The sequence below is a fragment of the Zootoca vivipara genome, chromosome 13 (assembly GCF_965207765.1).
Source record: "Zootoca vivipara chromosome 13, rZooViv2.hap1.1, whole genome shotgun sequence".
Lineage (NCBI taxonomy): Eukaryota > Metazoa > Chordata > Lepidosauria > Squamata > Lacertidae > Zootoca > Zootoca vivipara.
In genome coordinates this window covers 6,315,750-6,336,943 of record NC_142596.1, presented here as the reverse complement: position 1 = coordinate 6,336,943, position 21,194 = coordinate 6,315,750, and the positions used below count along the sequence as shown (strand labels likewise).

The following is a 21,194-nucleotide window of genomic DNA, read 5'->3' as shown; positions in this document are numbered from 1 at the left end:
AAAAAAGGCGGGAAGGGCGTCGAGGCGAAACCTCGCGGGAAATCGGAGCCGCCTCAGCCGCTGCTCTCCGCATGCCTTTCTTAATGCTGTTTTGGGCTTGGATGCCTTGAAACAGGGCCCGTGCCCTCTAGGGGTTGCTGGACTCCAACTCCCATCATCCATAGGCCCATAGGGAGGGAGGTCCAGGTCCAGCAACATCTGGAGGGCTACAGGTTGAGGAAGGGCTGGCCAAGCTGGTTTTGTTCTGTATCCCTTACCTGCGCCAAGATGCCCTTGCTCCATAAAAGGGATAATCTTGCTTTACCATAGAATCGTAGAATGATTGTTGTTGTTGTTGTTTAGTCGTTTAGTGTGTCTGACTCTTCGTGACCCCATGGACCATAGCACGCCAGGCACTCCTGTCTTGCACTGCCTCCCGCAGTTTGGTCAGACTCATGTTGGTAGCTTCAAGAACACTGTCCAACCATCTCGTCCTCTGTCGTCCCCTTCACATGAGGTGGCCAAAGTCTTGGAGCCTCAGCTTCATGACCTGACCTTCCAGTGAGCACTCAGGGCTGATTTCCTTGAGAATGAGTAGGTTTGATTTTCTTGCAGTCCATGGGAATCTCGAGTCTCCTCCAGCACCATAATTCAAAAGCATCAATTATTCATCGATCAGCCTTCCTTATGGTCCAGCTCTCACTTCCATACATCACTACTGGGAAAACCATAGCTTTAACTATACAGACTTTTGTCGGCAAGCTGATGTCTCGTGCTTTTTAAGATGCTGTCTAGGTTTGTCATTGCTTTTCTCCCAAGAAGCAGGCGTCTTTTAATTTCGTGACTGCTGTCACCATATGCAGTGATCAAGGAGCCCAAGAAAGTAAAATCTCTCACTGCCTCCATTTCTTCCCCTTTTCTTTGCCAGTAGGTGATGGGACCAGTTGCCATGATCTTGGTTTTTTTGATGTTGAGCTTCAGACCATATTTTGCGCTCTTCTCTTTCACCCTCATTAAAAGGTTATTTAATTCCTCCTCGCTTTCTGCCAGCAAGGTTGTGTCATCTGCATATCTGAGGTTGATATTTCTTCCGGCAATCTTAATTCCGGTTTGGGATTCATCCAGTCCAGCCTTTCGCATGATGAATTCTGCATATAAGTTAAATAAGCAGTGAGGCAATATACAGCCTTGTCGTACTCCTTTCCCAATTTTGAACCAATCAGTTATTCCATGTCCAGTTCTAACTGTAGCTTCTTGTCCCACTTAGAGATTTCTCAGGAGACAGATGAGATGATCAGGCACTCACATTTCTTTAAGAACTTGCCATAGTTTGCTGTGGTCGACACAGTCAAATGCTTTTGCGTCGTCAATGAAGCAGAAGTAGATGTTTTTCTGGAACTCTCTAGCTTTCTCCATAACCCAGCACATGTTTGCAATTTGGTCTCTGCTTCCTCTGCCCCTTCAAAATCCAGCTTGCACTTCTGGGAGTTCTCAGTCCACATACTGCCTAAGCCTGCCTTGTAGAATTTTAAGCATAACCTTGCTAGCATGTGAAATGAGCGCAATTGTGTGGTAGTTGGAGCATTCTTTGGTACTACCCTTCTTTGGGATTGGGATGTAGACTGATCTTCTCCAATCCTCTGGCCACTGCTGAGTTTTCCAAACTTGCTGGCATATTGAGTGTAGCACCTTAAAAGCATCATCTTTTAAAATTTTAAATAGTTCAGCTGGAATATCAGCACTTCCACTGGCCTTGTTATTAGCAGCCCATTTGACTTCACTCTCCAGGATGTCTGGCAGCTGGCTCAAGGTCAGCAACCACACTACCTGGGGTATATGAGACCTCCATATCTTTCTAGTACAAATTCCTGCCACCTCTTCTTGATGTCTTCTGCTTCTGTTAGGTCCGTGCAGGGCCACCCAAGATGGACAGGTCAGAGTGGAGAGTTTTGACTAAACGTGATCCACCTGGAGTGGGAACTGGCAAGCCACTCCAGTATCCCTGCCAAGAAAACTCAGTGGACAAAGACAACAGGCATAGAATGGTATGGTAAGGTAAAAGGTAAATGACCCCTGGATGGTTAAGTCCCGTGAAAGGCGACTATGGGGTGTGGCACTATTCTCTCTCTCTTTTTTAATATATATAAATTTTTATTATTTTTAAAATAAGTATAAAACAAAACAAAACATCCAACTAAAATACAAACCAACTGAAAATACAGATAAACAATCATGTACGTTTCAGCATGCTTTATCCTGTCTTCTACTGCATCATTTCCCCTGCTTTGTACATTTTCATATTCATATTTATATTCAAATCTTCTTTACGATTCGATTTTATCTTGTTCAAAGATAAAACCTTTCTGGAATGGGGTTTTAGAGGAATTAAAGAAAATATTTAGATATAATTTAAAGAAAACTCCAGAGTCTTTCCTATTGGGAATGGTTGGCAAAGAAGTAGAAAAGAAAGATGAAAAGGTATTTCTGTATTCAGTGGCGGCAGCCAGAATTCTAATTGCAAAGTTATGGAAAAGCCAGGAAGTCCCTACCATCAGAGATTGACAAGAAAAATTAATTAGTTATATTGATCTAGCCAGACTGACAAATTCAATAAGGGGTGGTTCAAATAAAAAATTTAAAAATAATTGGGAAAATTTTAGAAAATATGTAAAAGAGCTTGGGTTAAAAACAAATATGTTGTAGAACTCCCAGAAGGAAAATATTGGAAGCAGCAGAGATGTGAACAAATCTGAAGCCAGGGAGGAGGAGAAGGGGAAGTCGAATCGTAAGGGTGTGGCACTAATCTCGCTTTCGGGCCGAGGGAGCTGGTGTTTGTCCGCAGACAGCTTTCTGGGTAATGTGGCCAGCATGACTAAGCCGCTTCTGGTGCAACGGAACATCGTGACGAGTGCCAGAATGCATGGAAATACTGTTTACCTTCCCGCCATGTTGTTGTTGTTTAGTCGTTTAGTCATGTCCGAGTCTTCATGACCCCATGGACCATAGCACGCCAGGCACTCCTGTGTTCCACTGCCTCCCGCAGTTTGGTCAAACTCATGTTGGTAGCTTCGAGAACACTGTCCAACCATCTCGTCCTCTGTTGTCCCCTTCTCCTAGTGCCCTCAATCTTTCCCAACATCAGGGTCTTTTCCGATGAGTCTTCTCTTCTCATGAGGGGGCCCAAAGTATTGGAGCCCCAGCTTCACGATCTGTCCTTCCAGTGAGCACTCAGGGCTGATTTCCATACCAATCATACCAATACATACATGCCAATACATGCCAATCATACCAATCACACCAATCATACCAACAGGGAACCGCCATAGTGGTACCTATTTATTTACCTAATTGCACTTGTGTGCTTTTGAACTGCTAGGTTGGCAAAAGCTGTGAAAGAGCAATGGGGAGCTCACCACTATCGTACAGATTCGAACCGCTGACTTTCCGATTGGCAGGCCCAAGAGGTTCAGTGGTTTGACCACAGTGCCAGGGACCACGATGTTCATCTAGTCCAACACTCTGAAACACAGAAATATTTTGTCCAATGTGGGGCTAGAACCCACAAGTCTGAGATTAAGCGTCTCATGCTCTACGGATTGAATTATCCTGCATCATAATATACTTTCAAAAAAAGAAAAGAAGAAGTAGGATGTATTGGTCCCTCACAACAGCTTTAAGGTGGAAATGTGGATATTGGTGTATAATATGTTATGCCTTTTGTGGAGAAAGTGGTTACAGACAAGTTTCCCCCTCTCTTTCAAGACTCACCTTGCCTCAGATGGCACAAACCAGACTCTGGCTTCTTTTTGTTTCCAGGGTTGAGCAGTGGGGGGAGAGTCTTAGGACTTCTGAGAAGCCGGCACCAGAACTCTCCTGTTTCACATTAAATGACCCATAGCTTATTTTAAACTATATTTTATATGACATGCAAAGCAGGACACTGTCACAAGGTGTGGTGATGGTCTGTGGCTCAGATGGCTTTGAAGGGCAATTTGACAAATTCACAGAGGCCTAGGAGGAAATGCCTATTTATTTATTTATTTATTTATTTATAGAAGTATTTATATACCAATATGTGAAAAACCAAAACAAAGCCCAAAGTGGTTTACAGCAGTAAAACAAAGCCGTACAATAAAAACCACATTAAAACATTAAAAACAGAGATCAATTAGCCATTGTGGAGAGAGGCACTCTTAACTGTTTGTGTAGGCCTGGGGGAATAGAAAAGTTTTCAGTAGGCGTTTAGAAGTTGGCACAGAAGGTGTCTGCTGAATATCTCTTGTAGAGTATTCCACAGGATTGGGCCCGTGACACCAAAGGCTTGATTTCTCTTCTTGGCAACTGAGCCTCGGCAATGATGCTTCTGTAGGTGATCTCAATGATCGAGCTGGGATATAAGGGTTCAGGTGATCCCTGAGGTAACCTGGACCTAAGTTGTTTAGGGTTTTGTAAATTAATTATGACCTTTTGGAACCTCCAAGCTTGAAGCAGTCTACCACTGATTACCAAATACAAGGGAGCAACAGTAGGGAAGCATTGCTGTCTTCATGCTGTGCTGGTAGGTTTCCTTGAGGCATTGGGTTGGCCGTTGTAGGAAGCAGGATGCTGGACAAGACTGCTGGATTCACCATGGTCTCATCCAGCATGTCTGTTTCTGAGCATGTGCAGACTGCCCCACCTTCTTCTGAAAGGTGCCATTTTAAAGAAATAGCAATGAAAACATCAAACTCAGAATTTTGCATTCTCTCTCTACATTTTTTCTGGCAAAGAAACAAAATAATAGCCATTTCTGTAATATTCTGGCTTGTTTGCAACCTCTCCTAAAATGTAGAAGGTGTAAAATATGTGTTTGTAGAGAAAGTAATTTACTATGGTTGGCATGGGTGTATAATTGAAGAGGATTTACCTCTAAGGTCAGTATCTAGGAAGTATACATGAATGCATGTGAGTTGGCTTGAGAAACCTGCTAAGTGGCTGCACTCCAGGATCTCTTGCAGCATCACTGAAGATGTTTGGATTCAAGAGTCTGTGCTGTTTTGTTTGTTCACCTCCAACGTGTTGCTTTGAGCAGCTGATGTGGTTGGGCCAACCTGGTGCCATGCAAATATTTTATTAATCTGTCTTGTAGTGGATTATGTGCTGGACTTTGGTAGGGGAGACCTATGCTGGGATCCCTGTTTATTGATGAAGCTCACTGGGTGCCCTTGGGCCAGTTGTATGCTTTCTCACTTTTCAGAGGATTGGTGTGAAGATAACATGCACACTCCATCTTGGGCCCCTTGGTGGAGGAATGGATTTAAAAAGTAATAATGAAAAAGGATTTGAGTACTTACATTTTTAGTTCCACCTTGAAAGGCATGAATCCAGTGTTACTACGGTAGTAGCCATTGATTGAGCTTTCCTTCACGTAGTTCTCTAAGCCCATTTTCACGTTGTCTAAGGCTATGGGGTGCTCTGGTCCATAGCCTATGGTCCATGGGGTCACGAAGAGTCGGACACGACTAAACGACTAAACAACAACAACAAGGCTATTAATACATGACTGCTTACTCTGGCTCCGGTGCACTCCCAATGCTAATGTTTGAATCTGAGTACGTATGACATTAGTCACAATGCATAGGCTTCCTATAATTTGTTGAGAAATATTGCTGTTTGATACATTTCCCCTCAAACCAACTTCCATCTGATTTGAACATGTAAACTCCTCTTAAGACAAGGTGTGTACATTTCAGACATCCATTGCACATGCGCAGATGAGAGCGCATGCACAGATTATGGCTTTACCTAATAGGAGTTTGGTGTGTGTGTGATCGTGATCTCCTTTATGTCCTTTAACTTTGCTGCATTTTAAGGTCAAATGTGAACATATCCTAAACCAGTGACCCATCTTGCAGTGATAAATTCTACCACACATGTATCTGTGTGTCTCTTTTACTGTGTTGATAAAAGAATTTGGAGGGCAGCCTTTAGCCTTCTGAGAGAAGTTACCCAAAATGCATCTTTTCAGTAAAGCAGATGTAAAATAAATTGTTAGTTAAAAGTACTTTAAATTGTTAGTTAAAAGTAAATTTTCTCCAGAGTTACTCATTCTTCCATTATGCATACATACTTCTGGATTCATATCAAGGTCACCTGGTCACAGCTGCAATCCTATTTGCCCCCCCCCCCTGGCCCCTGCGTTAATGTGACTAGAAATGCAGAAGTCATTGGATTTAATTTGTACCTGTATTATGCTTGAGAATGTGTGCTTATGATGTGTGCCAGGTACAACACATTTGTTTTGTTGAAGCATCAGTTTATTATTTTTAGTGTGGTCCAAAATTCGTACAGCATTTTCCTGAGTCTGAAGAGAAGTTGGTTGTCAGATTGATATTAACAGAGAAATGGCCAGCATAGAGGCATTAGATTTAGTTACTAAGAGCTTTGGTCCTTCACCAGGAATGTTGTTATTCATAATGATTATGGTATTTTTAAGTGTATACCTAAGAGGTTTGAAGTGGAAACATGCAGGAACTAGAGGGATAAAACTTGTCTTGGCATAAAAGTGTATCATGTGTGTGCACACTCAGGAATCTAGGCTTGGTTGTAGCTCTTTGTGAAGTGTGCTTCCAGAAATAAACCCAGGTTTGCCTCTGCTTAATGAAAGGAATGAGGTAACAAGGATGATGTTGCTGCTGTCTTGGCTACTGGCTACTATCACTTCCAAACATTAACTAAAACTATGTAAATTATTTCTGAAATGTTTCATAAACCAGATTAAGATCTTGACTCTTTAATGCTGTGTTAAAACTCTGGTAGATCCAATGAAAGGGTTGTTAAAACAGTCATCCTGCTCTAAATAGCTTTTCCACTAATTTGATAGCGTAGGCTGTTATCATTCCAGGATGCACATTCTTTGTATGCTGTAGGGGACAGAAAACTGAGATCAGCTGATAACACTTGCTGTCACAAAGCCATTATTATGTTTTGAAACACTTGCTATCTCTATTCATGTAGCAAACAGCACTCATAGGTTCAATTTTAATAAAAATGGTGGAATGTTAACACGTCTCATGCAGTAACATAATGTCAAGCAAAATTTGATCCCAAGAAGCCTTAATACTGGGGCGAGAAAATTCAGACCTAGGGGCCAAATGTGGCCCTTCAGGCTTTCCAATCCGACTCTTGCAATTCTTTCTCCTCTACATCAGCTCTTTAGTCACAGCCCCTCTCTCCAGTACACGCCACTCAATGGCCCTACTTTGCCCTGCCCTTTAATGTCTTTCCCTGGAATGTGTCCTTGAACTCTCAAAATGCCTCTTGCTTATTTGGATGGAGGACAGAGTGAGCTTTGTGAATGTACGTATGTGGAAACTACTTTACAGTACAGTGGTAAAATTTCCATTCTTTGCTCTTCCCGCTTTTGCTTCTGGTCTCACCCACCAGTGGCATGTTGCACCTGGAAGTCTGTCCAGAAGGGAATTTGGCTCTCAGTAAGGAAATCAGCCCTGAGTGCTCACTGGAAGGACAGATCGTGAAGCTGAGGCTCCAATACTTTGGCCACCTCATGAGAAGAGAAGACTCCCTGGAAAAGACCCTGATGTTGGGAAAGATTGAGGGTGCAAGGAAAAGGGGACGACAGAGGACGAGATGGTTGGACAGTGTTCTCGAAGCTACCAACATGAGTCTGACCAAACTGTGGGAGGCAGTGGAAGGCAGGAGTGCCCGGTGTGCTCTGGTCCATGGGGTCACAAAGAGTCGGACACGACTAAACGACTAAACAACAAATGAAAAATTCCCTTCACCCCTATCTTAATGTGTGTGTTTTTTATGCCATCTGTAAATGTTACAGCATCACAATATGTGTTTTCAGTTTATTTTATTGTGTCTTGAAAAAATATACTGAAAACCATTTCAAAATGTTTGCTCACCAAAATGAAAGCAGTGACAAATAAAGTTTTTCAAAGTTTTCCTTCCAGCACTGCTGTGTGATTTTTAATGTATTTTCTCTGGTATACTGTAATTAACTTTCCCCCCACCTAGTTCAGTCTCTATTTATAAAAGATGAAAGACTCATCATTACCAACAATGGAGGAATGGTTATTAAAATTATTAGACTTAGCTGAGATGGTGAAATTGACATGTTTAATCAGAAAAACGTAATTGTTAACATTTACTAAAGACTGGAAACCTCTCATAGACATTTTGCGTGAAAAAGAAATAATGACATTTGGGTTTAAAGGCTGAAGTTTATAGAAAGTAGTTGTGCTGGGTGTTATATTGGAGTGGATGAGTTCAATAATGTTTATATATAGCCATTAGAAGAAGAATGGGCAGTTCTTTAGTTTCTTAACTTTATTTTCTCCTTTCTCTGTTTTAATCCTATTTCTCTTTCTCTTCTCTCTTTTCCTTTTCTTTCCTTCTTTTCCTCTTCTTTTCCTCTGGATCTATGTTTTTATTTTACTTACGGTAGATTAACTTTTTAGTTAGGCAAAAAGATATTTGATAATAATCTTTGTATCCCTCTATAAAATTTATTCAATTTTTTAAATAAAATTGCAAATACCTGTTGTCCATGAGAATATTGTTATAGTAATAATTCCATTTGCCATGGAATGAGTTTGACTTATGGAGAAAACTGTTGATTGTAGATAGCCCTGCTTTTGACCCTCCCTCGTCTTTCAACAGTATTTAATAATTTCTGTTATAAAAACTTCTGTTTTTCTTGTTCCCTGAAGTAAACAAGCTGTCCCTTAGAAAGTTACTTTTCATTCTTTTCACAAAGACAGTAATGTTTTTAATATACTGAAAGAAGAGCTTTGTCTTTCTTCTAGGCTAATGTGTGTCGGCTACGCTTGACCCTGCCCCCTGAAGAAAACTCGCTTTCTCAGGAAATTAAAAATAAGACTGAAAGGACAAAAAAGGTAAGTTAACAAAGTTTTGCTGATGTTTGCTTCACCCCTGTAAATATTAATCCATCTAAAAATAAAATCAGATGAATCTATTGGTATGCACTAAAAAAAAAGTTCTAGAAATCTGCAGTACACATCACAAATTTTGCAACTGGAGTAAATTTTGTTGGTTTACAAAATCACCAATGGTTTTATTGGAAGGTATTCCCCCCCCCCCCCGTTCCTTTTTGGGCAAAACTAAGACCAAAGTGCACTGTATTTCCATATTACATTGTTCACACTTTTTAAAAAGCATGCCTAAGCTGGCCACCTTTATTCTGAAGGAAAAGCAAGCAGAGCTACAGCAGGACATGGGAACTAGGTGGTTATGCCAGCGGAAATAGTAGGTTTTAAGAGGAATGTGAAGTAAGAAAGAGGTATCTCTCTTACTTACATGTGTGTAATAGGAGCAATTCTAGGCATATGATATGAAAGCAAGGGAGCAAGGGTAGTTGGTTTTAAGACCTAGGATTCAGAAGTGTTATGGCTGTCTTAATAGTGGGATTTGAGTCATCGCCAGTTCAAATGTGGTTAAATCATGAATCTACTAGTGACGTTAGGGAGCTATTGTTCTCTCCGCACCAGTCCCTGATTTGTAATGTGGGGACAATAATTCTATAGTAAAGGACTGTTGTAAATATTACAGAATGTTAATATGCTACATGAGCATGAAGTATTATTATTTACACTGTTAAATAGTAATACTTAAATACAATGATCCAAAATTAAATATAACAATCCCAAAACATTCTACAGCCAAATATAAAATCATAATAATAAACAATATTCTGATAAAAGCCATCTACTTAACTGCTCAGAAAAGCCAATCTGTGCCCCCAGCTCAGTCAGCAATTTTAAAATTCCCTCCCGTATCTATGTTGTCTCTAAACATTAATTAAAAGCTGTGAATTCCATGACTCCTCTTCAGATGTGGCTGCAGTGCTGTGTTGTCAAACAAGTGCTGTGCTACACCTTCTGTTGGTGATGCTGTTGGCCAGTTGACAGCTGTAAATCCTCAGAGTTTTCAGTTAGGGCTCTGACCAGTGTTAGTACTGTAGCATAAATTTTCAGTCAGCATCTTCTGACTTTCTGGGCACAACTAATTGCAACTCAGAAAATATGTAATTAGGATCTTGGTAATTAGGATTTCCTGTGGGAGCCCCGATTGGATCTGAGGGATGTTTTTGGTTCCTACCCCTACTTTTATTCCTTGTGGTGCTTTCCTGATTTAAATCCTCTCCATCTGTCCTTTGCCCCATGGGAAGAAACATGCATATGTAAAGGTAAAGGTAAAGGTACCCTGACTGTTAGGTCCAGTCGCAGACCACTCTGGGGTTGTGGCGCTTATCTAGCTCTATAGGCTGAGGGAACCTGTGTTTGTCCGCAGCGCACGGAAACGCCGTTTACCTTCCCGCCGGAGCAGTACCTATTTATCTACTTGCACTTTGACGTGCTTTCGAACTGCTAGGTGGGCAGGAGCTGGGACCAAGCAATGGGAGCTCACCCCGTCGTGGAGATTCGAACCGCCGACCTTCTGATTGGCAAGCCCTAGGCTCTGTGGTTTAGACCACAGCGCCACCTGTATGCATTTCCTTGCAATGTAAAAAATAGTAGCTGGAGGGGGGTAATTGAAACTGGGGTGCATGAGGGAAAGGATTAATCCTACACTCATAGATCCAGTGTGGGACCTTGCATATAAGAACTTTTACCATATATGCAGAAATGGGTATGGTGCTGAATGTGCACGACACAGGTGACACTGTTCTCTCCTTGCCCCCATGGCCTTCATTGCAAAGTGAGGCTCACAAAGAGGTGAAGCAATGCCAGTAATAGCTCTGTTATCATCACACCCACAATTTCACGAGGCCATATGGAAATAGCTGTGCTCTATAAATGCCAAGGTACGTTTTGAAATGGGGCTGGGCTTCATTCTTTTGAGGCACAGTGTCAGGCTGGTGGTTCACTGGCACTAACTGGATGACCCTGCCAAACAACTGTTGTAAGCTGATCAGCACGTTTTATTTAACCATTACATGCCTCATTGTGTTCATGACTAAATGTGTTTTGTGAGATGCCGGAGTTGTCTGTGATGGAAGACAGCCTTGCACATAAGTTTACAAAAACTACTAGCTCAGATGAAACAATGACTAGCTTGTCTAACTATGTAAATATGTCACAACAACAGCCAGGACAAAAAAGAGCCAGCTTTCTTTCTCTGTGCTTGTCACCAATTCTTATTTGCCATGGGCAAGAGGTTACTAAAAAGCCACATAAAGGGGACCCCTGACCATTAATTTCAGTCATGACCGACTCTGGGGTTGCGGCGCTCATCTCGCTTTATTGGCCAAGAGAACTGGCGTACAGCTTCCGGATCATGTGGCCAGCATGACTAAGCCGCTTCTGCTGAACCAGAGCAGCGTAAGGAAATGCAGTTTACCTTCCCACTGTAGCGGTACCTATTTATCTACTTGCACTTTGACGTGCTTTCGAACTGCTAGGTTGGCAGGAGCTGGGACCGAGCAACAGGAGCTCACCCTGTCGCAGGGATTCGAACTGCCGACCTTCTGATTGGCAAGCCCTAGGCTCAGTGGTTTAACCCACAGCGCTACCTGCCACATAGGCCAAGCTAAATGTGATGAGGTAGCAACATTAATTGTTATCTGCTATTCTGGCCTATGAGCATATGAAGGGTTTATGTGTCGCTTGTTTTTAACATGAAATTGAATGTGTGGGAAGCAGAGCCGTAGCTGGCGGGGGGGGGGGCTAGCCATATTTTTTGCCCCAGGTGAAACCTCCATAGTGGCGCCATTGAGGCTCCCAGCCTGTATCTGTGTCTATGCACAAAGACCAAGCTGGGTCTTTGACCTGGGTGAAACTTGCCCCCATCCTTGTCTTACCTTTTTGTGCTCAGTTGCATCTAGGAATATTCTCACTGGTCTTCTTCCCAATATTTGGATGTGTCATTATATTTTATATATGTTGTGAGGCACTTTGTAGAGCACGGTTCTTAAAAAAAAGAACTGAAAATCTTGTTAATTAATAACTCATTTCTGGGGATGCTGCTGAGCTGGAAGAAAATCTGTGATTTTTAATAAAGGGTGGTTTAAATATAAAATGAATAAGAATACAGTAGTTTGCTTTAAGTAGCAGAGTGCTAAGGCAGGAAAGGGGGAAGGTTTTGTTCCATTTCATGGGTTGGGGACGGGACAGGACACTAATTTCTGTTTCTGGGAGAAAAGTCATAGAGAGATAACAAAAAGGGCAGAGAAATATACCATTGTTTTATGTATGCTTAGTGTGACATTGCTAAGGAAAGTGCATTGGCAGTACCAGCGCATAAAAAGATATATCTTTGCTCTGCTTAATAATCTGCTCTGGAAGGATTTAGTTTTTTAATAAGGCAAGGCTGGGAAGCTTCCCCTAAAACCTGTTTCAGTTATTGTCAAGTACATATTCACAAATGTTCTAAATGCCTTATTTTGAACAGTATTTTTCAAAGCTTGTGGCTTGAAAACTAACCCTCTTCCATTGATTAGCTTTTTGTATGTCAGTGATTCTAATCATAGAACAAGGCTTTTGCTTATTTTTCCAAGCTGCAGCTCAGCTGCCTTTATATTTGTACGTATCTGAAAACTCTGTGATGTGGCATTGTGTCTATATGAGTGATAAAGAAAATTTTTAACTTTGGATGTGGATCTTCTGTTCTTACTTCTTTGGCTCAGGGCTAGCATATTTTTTTAAATGTACTGTAGATGTAAGCTAACGGGCATGGTTGGAAAGCTTTTACAATGGCCCTTATGGACTACTGGCTGTATTTGCATATAAACCATGGTTTCTTTTAGCCATGGTTTATTCAATAACCCATAAGTCATCTCATAGGCAAACTGGTTAGTAGTAGTAGTAGTAGTAGTAGTAATAATAATAATAATAATAATACCCCATCTGGCTGGGTTTCCCCAGCCATTCTGGGCGGCTTAGAGCATATCTAAAAACATAAAACATCAAGTGTTAAAAACCTCCTGAAACATGGTTACCTTCAGATGTCTTCTAAAAGTTGTTTAATTCTTTATCTCTTTGACATCTGAAGGGAGGGCGTTCCACAGGGAGGGCGCCACTACTAAGAAGGCCATCTGCCTGGTTTTCCAGCTACTGGTGTCTCATGCTTTTTTTCCAGCTACTGATGTCTCATGCTTTTTGTAACTTGGTGAGTGTCTGGGATGAAGTGGACAAACAGCATTAAGGAATGCTGTTGGGTTCGGAAACAAGCCACATTTTGTTAATGTTAAAACAAACCATCGGTTAGCATTATGTGTGAATCCGGTGACTGTCAAACATTCAGCAGTCAGGGCAGCAGTGAAAGCCCTCTGAGGGATCAGTAACTAGTTTAAAATATACAAAAGAGGAAGGGATCAGTGTTGGCCGATAGGAAAAACTCCATAATCCACATTTGGGCAATACCTTTATTAAATCAATCAAAATGTTACAGAAAAGTTTGCAAGTTTCAAGTTTTCCAGAACTCTGAAAATGAGCCTAGATGGTAAACAAAATGTGGGGAGGGGAGAGAAGAGAAGAAATGGCAGATGTTGCAAGAACAGGAAGTGCAGAATAGGAATAAACAGGCACATTTCACAATGGAGGGAAGTAAACAGCAGAGTTCCCACGGGATCTTTGTGCTAAGGCCAGTGCTATTTAATTTACAAATGATCTAAAGTCAGGATTGTAGTGAGGTAGCCGTTGTGCTGGGCTGAATATCTTCAGTTTTCACCAACTTATTTGGAAAGAGAAGGGGCCTGTAGTACAATCTTATACATGTCTACTCAATAGTAAGTCCCTTTGGGCACAATCCAAGTAGATAGATCTGGTAGCAGATTGATTTTCTTGCACAATGGCACTTCCCCTTCTTCTCCTCTTCATGTTCCCCTCACCTCTCCAGAATCCAGATCTCCTCTGGAGGGTTGGAAGAACCCCCAGAACAGATATAGGGGCCATGGGGAGAGGAGGGGAAGCTGAAAATGTCATTGTGCAAGCAGTGGGTACCACCCGTTCAGTGACTTACTCCAAGGTTATTGTGTATAAGGATTGCAGCTTTAAGCACGATAAATGGCAGTCTACTAGACTTTTGCAAAACCTAGGGTTTTGACATGGAAAAGTATGATTTCTAAGGTGTGCTGTGCTAGAAATATGCCTGTGTTTGATTTAGCACAGATCCTTGAAAGTTATTTCCTGACAGATTTCCCCCTGTTTGTTACTCCCTGTCAGCGTTCAAAACTCCCATTGTTCTAGGTGAATTTTGCAACAGGGAATTTCATTAGCGTGAGCAGTTTCTGAGCTCTGAGTTCAGTACTGCGCCTAAGATTTCAGATTAAAACTGCAGAGTGGAAGGAGCTTCCTGGAGCCAATCAGAAGTCACACTTTGGTTTCCAAACATTTTGGAAGTCAAACGGACTTCCGGAATGGATTTCGTTCAACTTCCGAGGTATGACTGTAGAAGGTGAACACTCTTCATGACAGTACAGTGGTACCTTGGTTTAAGAACAGCTTAGTTTATAAACAATTTGGATTAAGAACTCTGCAAACCCAAAGTAGGTGTTTTGGTTTGTGAACTTTGCCTTGGAATAAGAACATGTTTTGCTTCCTGTTGAGTCTGTTCCATTTGTAAATTGAGTCCCCCGCTGCTATGGGAAAGCACACCTTGGTTTAAGAACGCTTTGGTTTAAGAGCGGACTTCCGGAACGGATATGTTTGTAAACCAAGGTACCACTGTACTAATATAGAGAATCTCCCCTCCCGCCCCCATTTTGTGCATGTGGAGAGAATGTGATACTTAGAATCCTGCCAGAACTTCTTGTTCTGTGTGCAGTCTTTAAGTCCTTGGAAGAGTACATACTTCTGAAACAGTTGTTCCCAGTTCAAACTACTTTGCTCTTTGGTATTTCACAGAAATAATTCTTGAATGTTTCAATAAGAATAATGACGGTAGGGGAGTGGTTGATACCAAAGCAACAAAGGAAATATTTAACCCAGGAAATGGAAAACTGCTTTTCAGTGTGGCGACACACCCATTTCAAATTGCATATGCTTGCTCCCCCTCCTTTCAAAACAAAACAATGTATTTTTATTGATGAGTCAGAATTCTGAGGCAGTCTGGTCATACACATGTATTACAACGTGACTTAATGTAATTATTTGACACTTTAAGCTATATACTTAAATTGGTTTTAAAATGCCTCTGTGGATGTGAACCATTTTGCGCAAGGGCTGCAAGAAGTTACTGGTTATTTAGATAGATTTTAGATAGATGATCAGTACCAAGCTTAATTGGCCTTTGTAGTCGCCATCTCTATTTTCCATGGGATTTTCCTGAACCCTAAAAATAGAATTCTAAAAGCCCTTACTGGTACTTGAAAATATACACATAATTATACTGAATTAAGTTCACAATGGTGAAGGAAAGCATCCAGTATTTGGGAATTGTTAGCTGCTCTCATTGCTCGGTCCCAGCTCCTGCCAACCTAGCAGTTCAAAAGCACGTCAAAGTGCAAGTAGATAAATAGGTACCGCTACAGTGGGAAGGTAAACGGCATTTTCGTGCGCTGCTCTGGTTCGTCAGAAGCGGCTTTGTCATGCTGGCCACATGGCCTGGAAGCTGTACGCTGGCTCCCTCGGCCAATAACGCGAGATGAGTGCTGCAAGATGAGTTGTCCGCGACTGGACCTAATGGTCAGGGGTCCCTTTACCTTTACCAGATTTGTTAAAATATTTTGAAATTCAGAGTGACTTTAACTTAAGTCTGTTTATTTTTTATAGCAACTCTACCATGTTCCCAATGGATTGCCTGCAGGGAACTTATCACACGGTGTGGTTTATGGTGTGGTGCGCAGATCTGATGATAATCATAACAAAGAAATGGTGGTTTATGGATGGTCAACTCAACAGCTGAAAGAAGAAATGAAATATATAAGAGATGTGAGTTGAGTTTTCTGTATAGGATGTTGTTCATTAAAAATAAAAATAGGATTCTGTTGTATTGGATTTAGTTGGTTATCACTAGTGCTTTTTTCTTTTAAAAAATGTTTAGGAATACTCTCATTTTTCTACTCATATTGAAATACTGCCCCTCAATGAGGCCAAACTTAGATTCACAAAATGTTTAGTGGTATGTGTACAACTGTGTCCCCCTAGAAAAAAGCACTGGTTATCACTATAAATAGGGATGCGGGTGGCGCTGTGGTCTAAACCACAGAGCCTAGGGCTTGCCGATCAGAAGGTTGGCAGTTCGAATCCCCGCGACGGGGTGAGCTCCCGTTGGTCCCTGCTCCTGCCCACCTAGCAGTTCGAAAGCACGTCAAAGTGCAAGTAGATAAATAGGTACCGCTCTGGCGGGAAGGTAAATGGCGTTTCCGTGAGCTGCTCTGGTTTCACAGAAGCGGCTTAGTCATGCTGGCCGCATGACCCGGAAGCTGTATGCCGGCTCCCTCGGTCAGTAAAGCGAGATGAGCGTCGCAACCCCGGAGTCGTCCGCGGCTGGATCTAATGGTCAGGGGTCACCTTTATCTTTTATCACTATAAATAGATCAATATGTTTGTGCTGTGGAAATGATAATCTACACAGAATTGGAAGCAAGATTCAATATTTTGATTTATATATTTTATTTTATTTTATTTTATTAGGTGAGATTAACATTGGAAAAAGTAAGAAAGAAAATGTATGGAGAATATGATGAAATGAAACGCAAAATCCAGGAGCTTACAAATGAACTGGCAGTAAGTACACATGTACTTTAAAGATGGCAAAAGTGATAAGCTTAATAATTACTGAATTCTCAGTATGTTGATACTGTTTAGATGGAATGAATAAGAGTATTTTATTCCCATCAAAATTGGATACAACATTGGTCTGATGCTCAAAGATTGTTACGTTTATCAAACATGAATAAGTCAGATGCAAGGACTACTTCCACAACCAGTGTGTCCCTGCCTAATTGTTCCTTCACTCTTTTTAGCTAAGCGTGGAAATACAGGTTATAGGGTGCTTTCACTCTTCCATTTTCTTTGTCCTCCCTGGTTAATCCACCCTTTAAAATCTGTCTGTGTTTCTCTGGTTCTCTGTTCTGCATATGTCTGCAAAGTACACCCTGCTGGCCTAGTTGCCACTGGTTAGTAAGCTTTTTGTGGAATAATTCACATATTTATGGAGGAGTGCCCCAGTCCATGCAAATTTCATCTAGACATGGCTCTCATTGAATGTTGGCAAGTCTAGATCTTTCATCTTACTTGGCATTGTTTGTATTACTGTGAGGTTTTCTGTTAGTGTGTTTTTGTGATTCAATATTACACATGCTGGTCAGTGTGCTGTATCCCTCTCAGATTTTGCTGCTGTATGCAATATCCTCCCTTCCTTCTGTTTCAGTGAAGCAGATCTCTGCATTCACTCTTGTATTGGATTTAAGTCAAACATTAAGCACAGGCTACCTGGATACCTTATCTAGTCTCTCTCTATACATTTATGCTAGTGTATATCTGGCTGCCTCCTTCATGGATCACTGTCTTGTCGTGGTGAAGGGGCTTGAATAACTTATTTTTTATTTTATTTTTTTAAATTTTTTTAAGATTTAAAATGATCTTTATTGAAATTATTTAAAAAACAACATGTAGAAAAGTAAAATATAGAAAGCAAATATAACAAACAAGACAAAAGGAAAACCAAAGAATTAAACAAAACAAATCAAACAATAATACCAACACAGGAATTTGCCTCAAATGAAAACATCTACTTCTTCTTCATTGACTATGCAAAAGCCTTTGACTGTGTCGATCACAGCAAACTATGGCAAGTTCTTAAAAAATGTGAGTGCCTGATGATCTCATCTGTCTCCTGAGAAATCTCTATGTGGGACAAGAAGCTACAGTTAGAACTGGATATGGAACAACTGATTGGTTCAAAATTGGGAAAGGAGTACGACAAGGCTGTATATTGTCTCCCTGCTTATTTAACTTATATGCAGAATTCATCATGCGAAAGGCTGGGCTGGATGAATACCAAACCGGAATTAAGATTGCCGGAAGAAATATCAACAACCTCAGATATGCAGATGACACAACCTTGCTGGCAGAAAGTAAGGAGGAATTAAAGAACCTTTTAATGAGGGTGAAAGAGGAGAGCCAAAATATGGTCTGAAGCTCAACATCAAAAAAACCAAGATCATGGCCACTGGTCCCATCATCTCCTGGCAAATAGAAGAGGAAGAAATGGAGGCAGTGAGAGATTTTACTTTCTTGGGCTCCATGATCACTGCAGATGGTGACAGCAGTCACGAAATTAAAAGACCCCTGCTTCCTGGGAGAAAAGCAATGACAAACCTAAACAGCATCTTAAAAAGCACGAGACATCACCTTGCCGACAAAGGTCCGTATAGTTAAAGCTATGGTTTTCCCAGTAGTGATGTCTGGAAGTGAGAGCTGGACCATAAAGAAGGCTGATCGCCAAAGAATTGATTCTTTTGAACTATGGTGCTGGAGGAGATTCTTGGGAGTCCCATAGACTGCAAGAAGATCAAACCTATCCATTCTGAAGGAAATCAGCCCTGAGTGCTCACTAGAAGGACAGATCCTGAAGCTGAGGCTCCAATATTTTGGCCACCTCATGAGCAGAGAAGACTCATTGGAAAAGACCCTGATGTTGGGAAAGATGGAAGGCACAAGGAGAAGGGGATGGCAGAGGACGAGATGGTTGGACAGTGTTCTCGAAGCTACAAACATGAGTTTGACCAAGCTGAGGAAGGCAGTAGAAGACAGGAGTGCCTGGCGTGCTCTAGTCCATGGGGTCACGAAGAGTCGAACATGACTAAACGACTAAAAAACAACGACAACAACAATATCTGGCTGCAATGTCAGTATAGTGCCATTTTGTATTTTACTCTGAAAATATTCTGGGTCAGGTGCTTAATGCACCTTGTGATCAATATTTTTACAACTGTAAATTGTGGAGCATTTTTATAGGAATATTATAAAAATACATATTAGGGCCGCAATCCAGAGAGCTGTATTAAGTGCAAATATGGTTTGAATGTGACCTCTAGGACAGCCACCCACTAATGCATTATTACACATCATTTTTGACCTCTAGGACAGCCACCCACTAATGCATTATTACACATCATTTTTGAAGCTTTGTAAGTTTCAAGTGTCTTTTGCCATACAACATGGGATACTGCTCTGCAGGAACCACAAAGATGATTCGTGCCTTTGGCACTTCTTTTGAGGAAGGTGCATTGGAACAGCTTTAGTGGGCTCTTAGTGGAAGCCAGGACATATTTCATTGCCAAGCATAGAACACAACTTTACTTGCCCTTGCAAAAGTGTGCACTGTGGCAAGTAATGATGGAGCACATGTATTTCCATAGATGCCTGTAAAACACATTGTATAAACAGGTAACCTTAATACAAAACAACTGGTAAGCTTGCAGTTCCTGCTATCTTAAGTTAAGGGGGAAATCTTGCTTATATTTCTCCAGGTATCAAGTGCTCAAGAAGAATCATTGGACAATCACATACAAGTGCACTCTGCAGCTCTGAATAGCTTCAGTGAAATGAATAACTCGTTGACCTCAGCCTCAATTGAGTTGCAGGTAAATTGCTGATAGTATGGTCACTATAGATACATGATTATGTTGGCAAACATCATGGCTCTTGCGCCAGTTGTATAAAGCGTCGGTAGGCCAAAATGACAATTAGTTAAACATTTAGAGCTAAGACTCTGTTCGTTTAAATATACAGTGGGAGAAAAGCATTGTGAATAACTTACATTTTAGAGTTAATTGCTTACGTCATTTTCTGCAAGATAAATTAATATTAAATGCAGTGGGCCCACAATTTACGTTTGCTTTACTTATGCTACTGCAACCTTATGTGTGGGTGTGAGGGTGGGGGATAAATAAATAAATGAAGAGCAGGGGAAACTCGATGTTCGGTGCTATCAATTTATTTATTTCTCCACCCACTTGCACACCCAATGGTTTTTCCTTGCTTACAGGGATCTGGGAGGGTTGCAGGAGTGCCCTGGGAAGTTCTCAGCCCATGTGCCACCTTCCTAGTGCCTGGTAAGCAGCCTTCCACCTCATTTATCAGGCTTTGGTAAGGAGGTGCGAAGGCTTTGGGAGCCTCCCTTGCACCTCCTTCCTCGAGGCTGGGCTGTCTGAGGGCTTTGAGAGTGTCCCAGTGTGCTCCGGAAGTCTTTCCAGAGTCCAGTAAGCAGTCCTCTGCCTCCCAGGAAGGCAGTTTAAGGGGTTCCTGACTTTGTACAATATTGCCTTTGCATGTGGACTCCTGGAGCTTAACCTTCGTGTAAGTGGTGAGCCCACTGTATTGTGTTGTAATGTATTGTGTTTTGGTCTTAAAGCCAGCATTTCATGCTTGGTAGACTGCTATTTCACAGTACAGTAATCTACAATTGGTTTATTTTTGGATGGATTTGCACCAGAAGATTCTCCTCTCCATCACCATTCCCTATTCACTAGTAATCCTAGGGCAGGGGTGGAGAAAGTTTATTGGATTTCCCCACTTTCTGTGGGCAAAGTTTGACAAATGGATAGGGACCACACACCTTTCAATCACCTGATATCGAAATGACACCAGAGAACCCTTTTTGTTGAGAGGGTTTGAAACCAAACCATGAGGGCAAATGCACAGCATGCAAAGCCCCTATCAAATCACTCTGCAAGTCTTGAAGAGTGCTTTGTAAGGAGTGTTCCAAACTGGTGGGTAGGGCTAGGCTATTTATCAATACATCACACAAAACCAGTTTGAAGTCTCTATTGCAGTAACAATTTCCAATAAATCCAATAAATCGTTAATGCCAGCATCATGCCTTTCGCTCCTGGGCGTCACCAGTGTTTTGCTGAAAGTGCCTCCCAAGATACTTGAGTGGGTCTGGGGGCAGCAGCTGTGCCTGCGCCCACCTCTTGCGTGTGCTCACTCACTCACCCACGTGCCTGCCCACAGCACATGGAAAACAGCAGTGGCTTCTCTTCCTTGCCTGCGAAGCTGTGTGCTTGGCATGTGCTGGCGGCTGTGATTGCTGCAACCGGGAACCGCACCTTAGCACTAAGGCAGAATGGAACCGCCTCTGGCGCCTTGCACAGCACGAGCCAACGCTCTGGAGGGTGGTAGCCACCACTTTTGTGGCAGGAGGCAACCATGAATATGAACCAGAGCTGGCAGCAGCCCCGTACCGGCTTTGGGGAGAGGCTGTGCCGCGAATGGCCTCGGTTTCAGGGAGGCTGGCAT

At 41.8% G+C, this 21,194-nt stretch overlaps 1 protein-coding gene across 3 annotated transcripts in view; it reads left to right on the top strand.

Annotated features, from left to right (window-relative positions):
* Positions 1 to 21,194, top strand: part of MYZAP (myocardial zonula adherens protein) — a 51,632-nt gene that overhangs the window by 1,923 nt on the left and 28,515 nt on the right. Inside the window, exons 2-5 of one of the 3 annotated variants that reach the window (XM_060282783.2) lie at positions 8,793 to 8,882; positions 15,717 to 15,875; positions 16,581 to 16,673; positions 19,424 to 19,537. In XM_060282783.2, the coding sequence (XP_060138766.2) occupies positions 8,793 to 8,882; positions 15,717 to 15,875; positions 16,581 to 16,673; positions 19,424 to 19,537 (456 nt within the window). Of the gene's footprint in view, positions 1 to 8,792; positions 8,883 to 15,714; positions 15,876 to 16,580; positions 16,674 to 19,423; positions 19,538 to 21,194 lie in introns of those variants that run through there. The other 2 variants (XM_088657089.1, XM_088657088.1) reach the window with 2 other exon arrangements.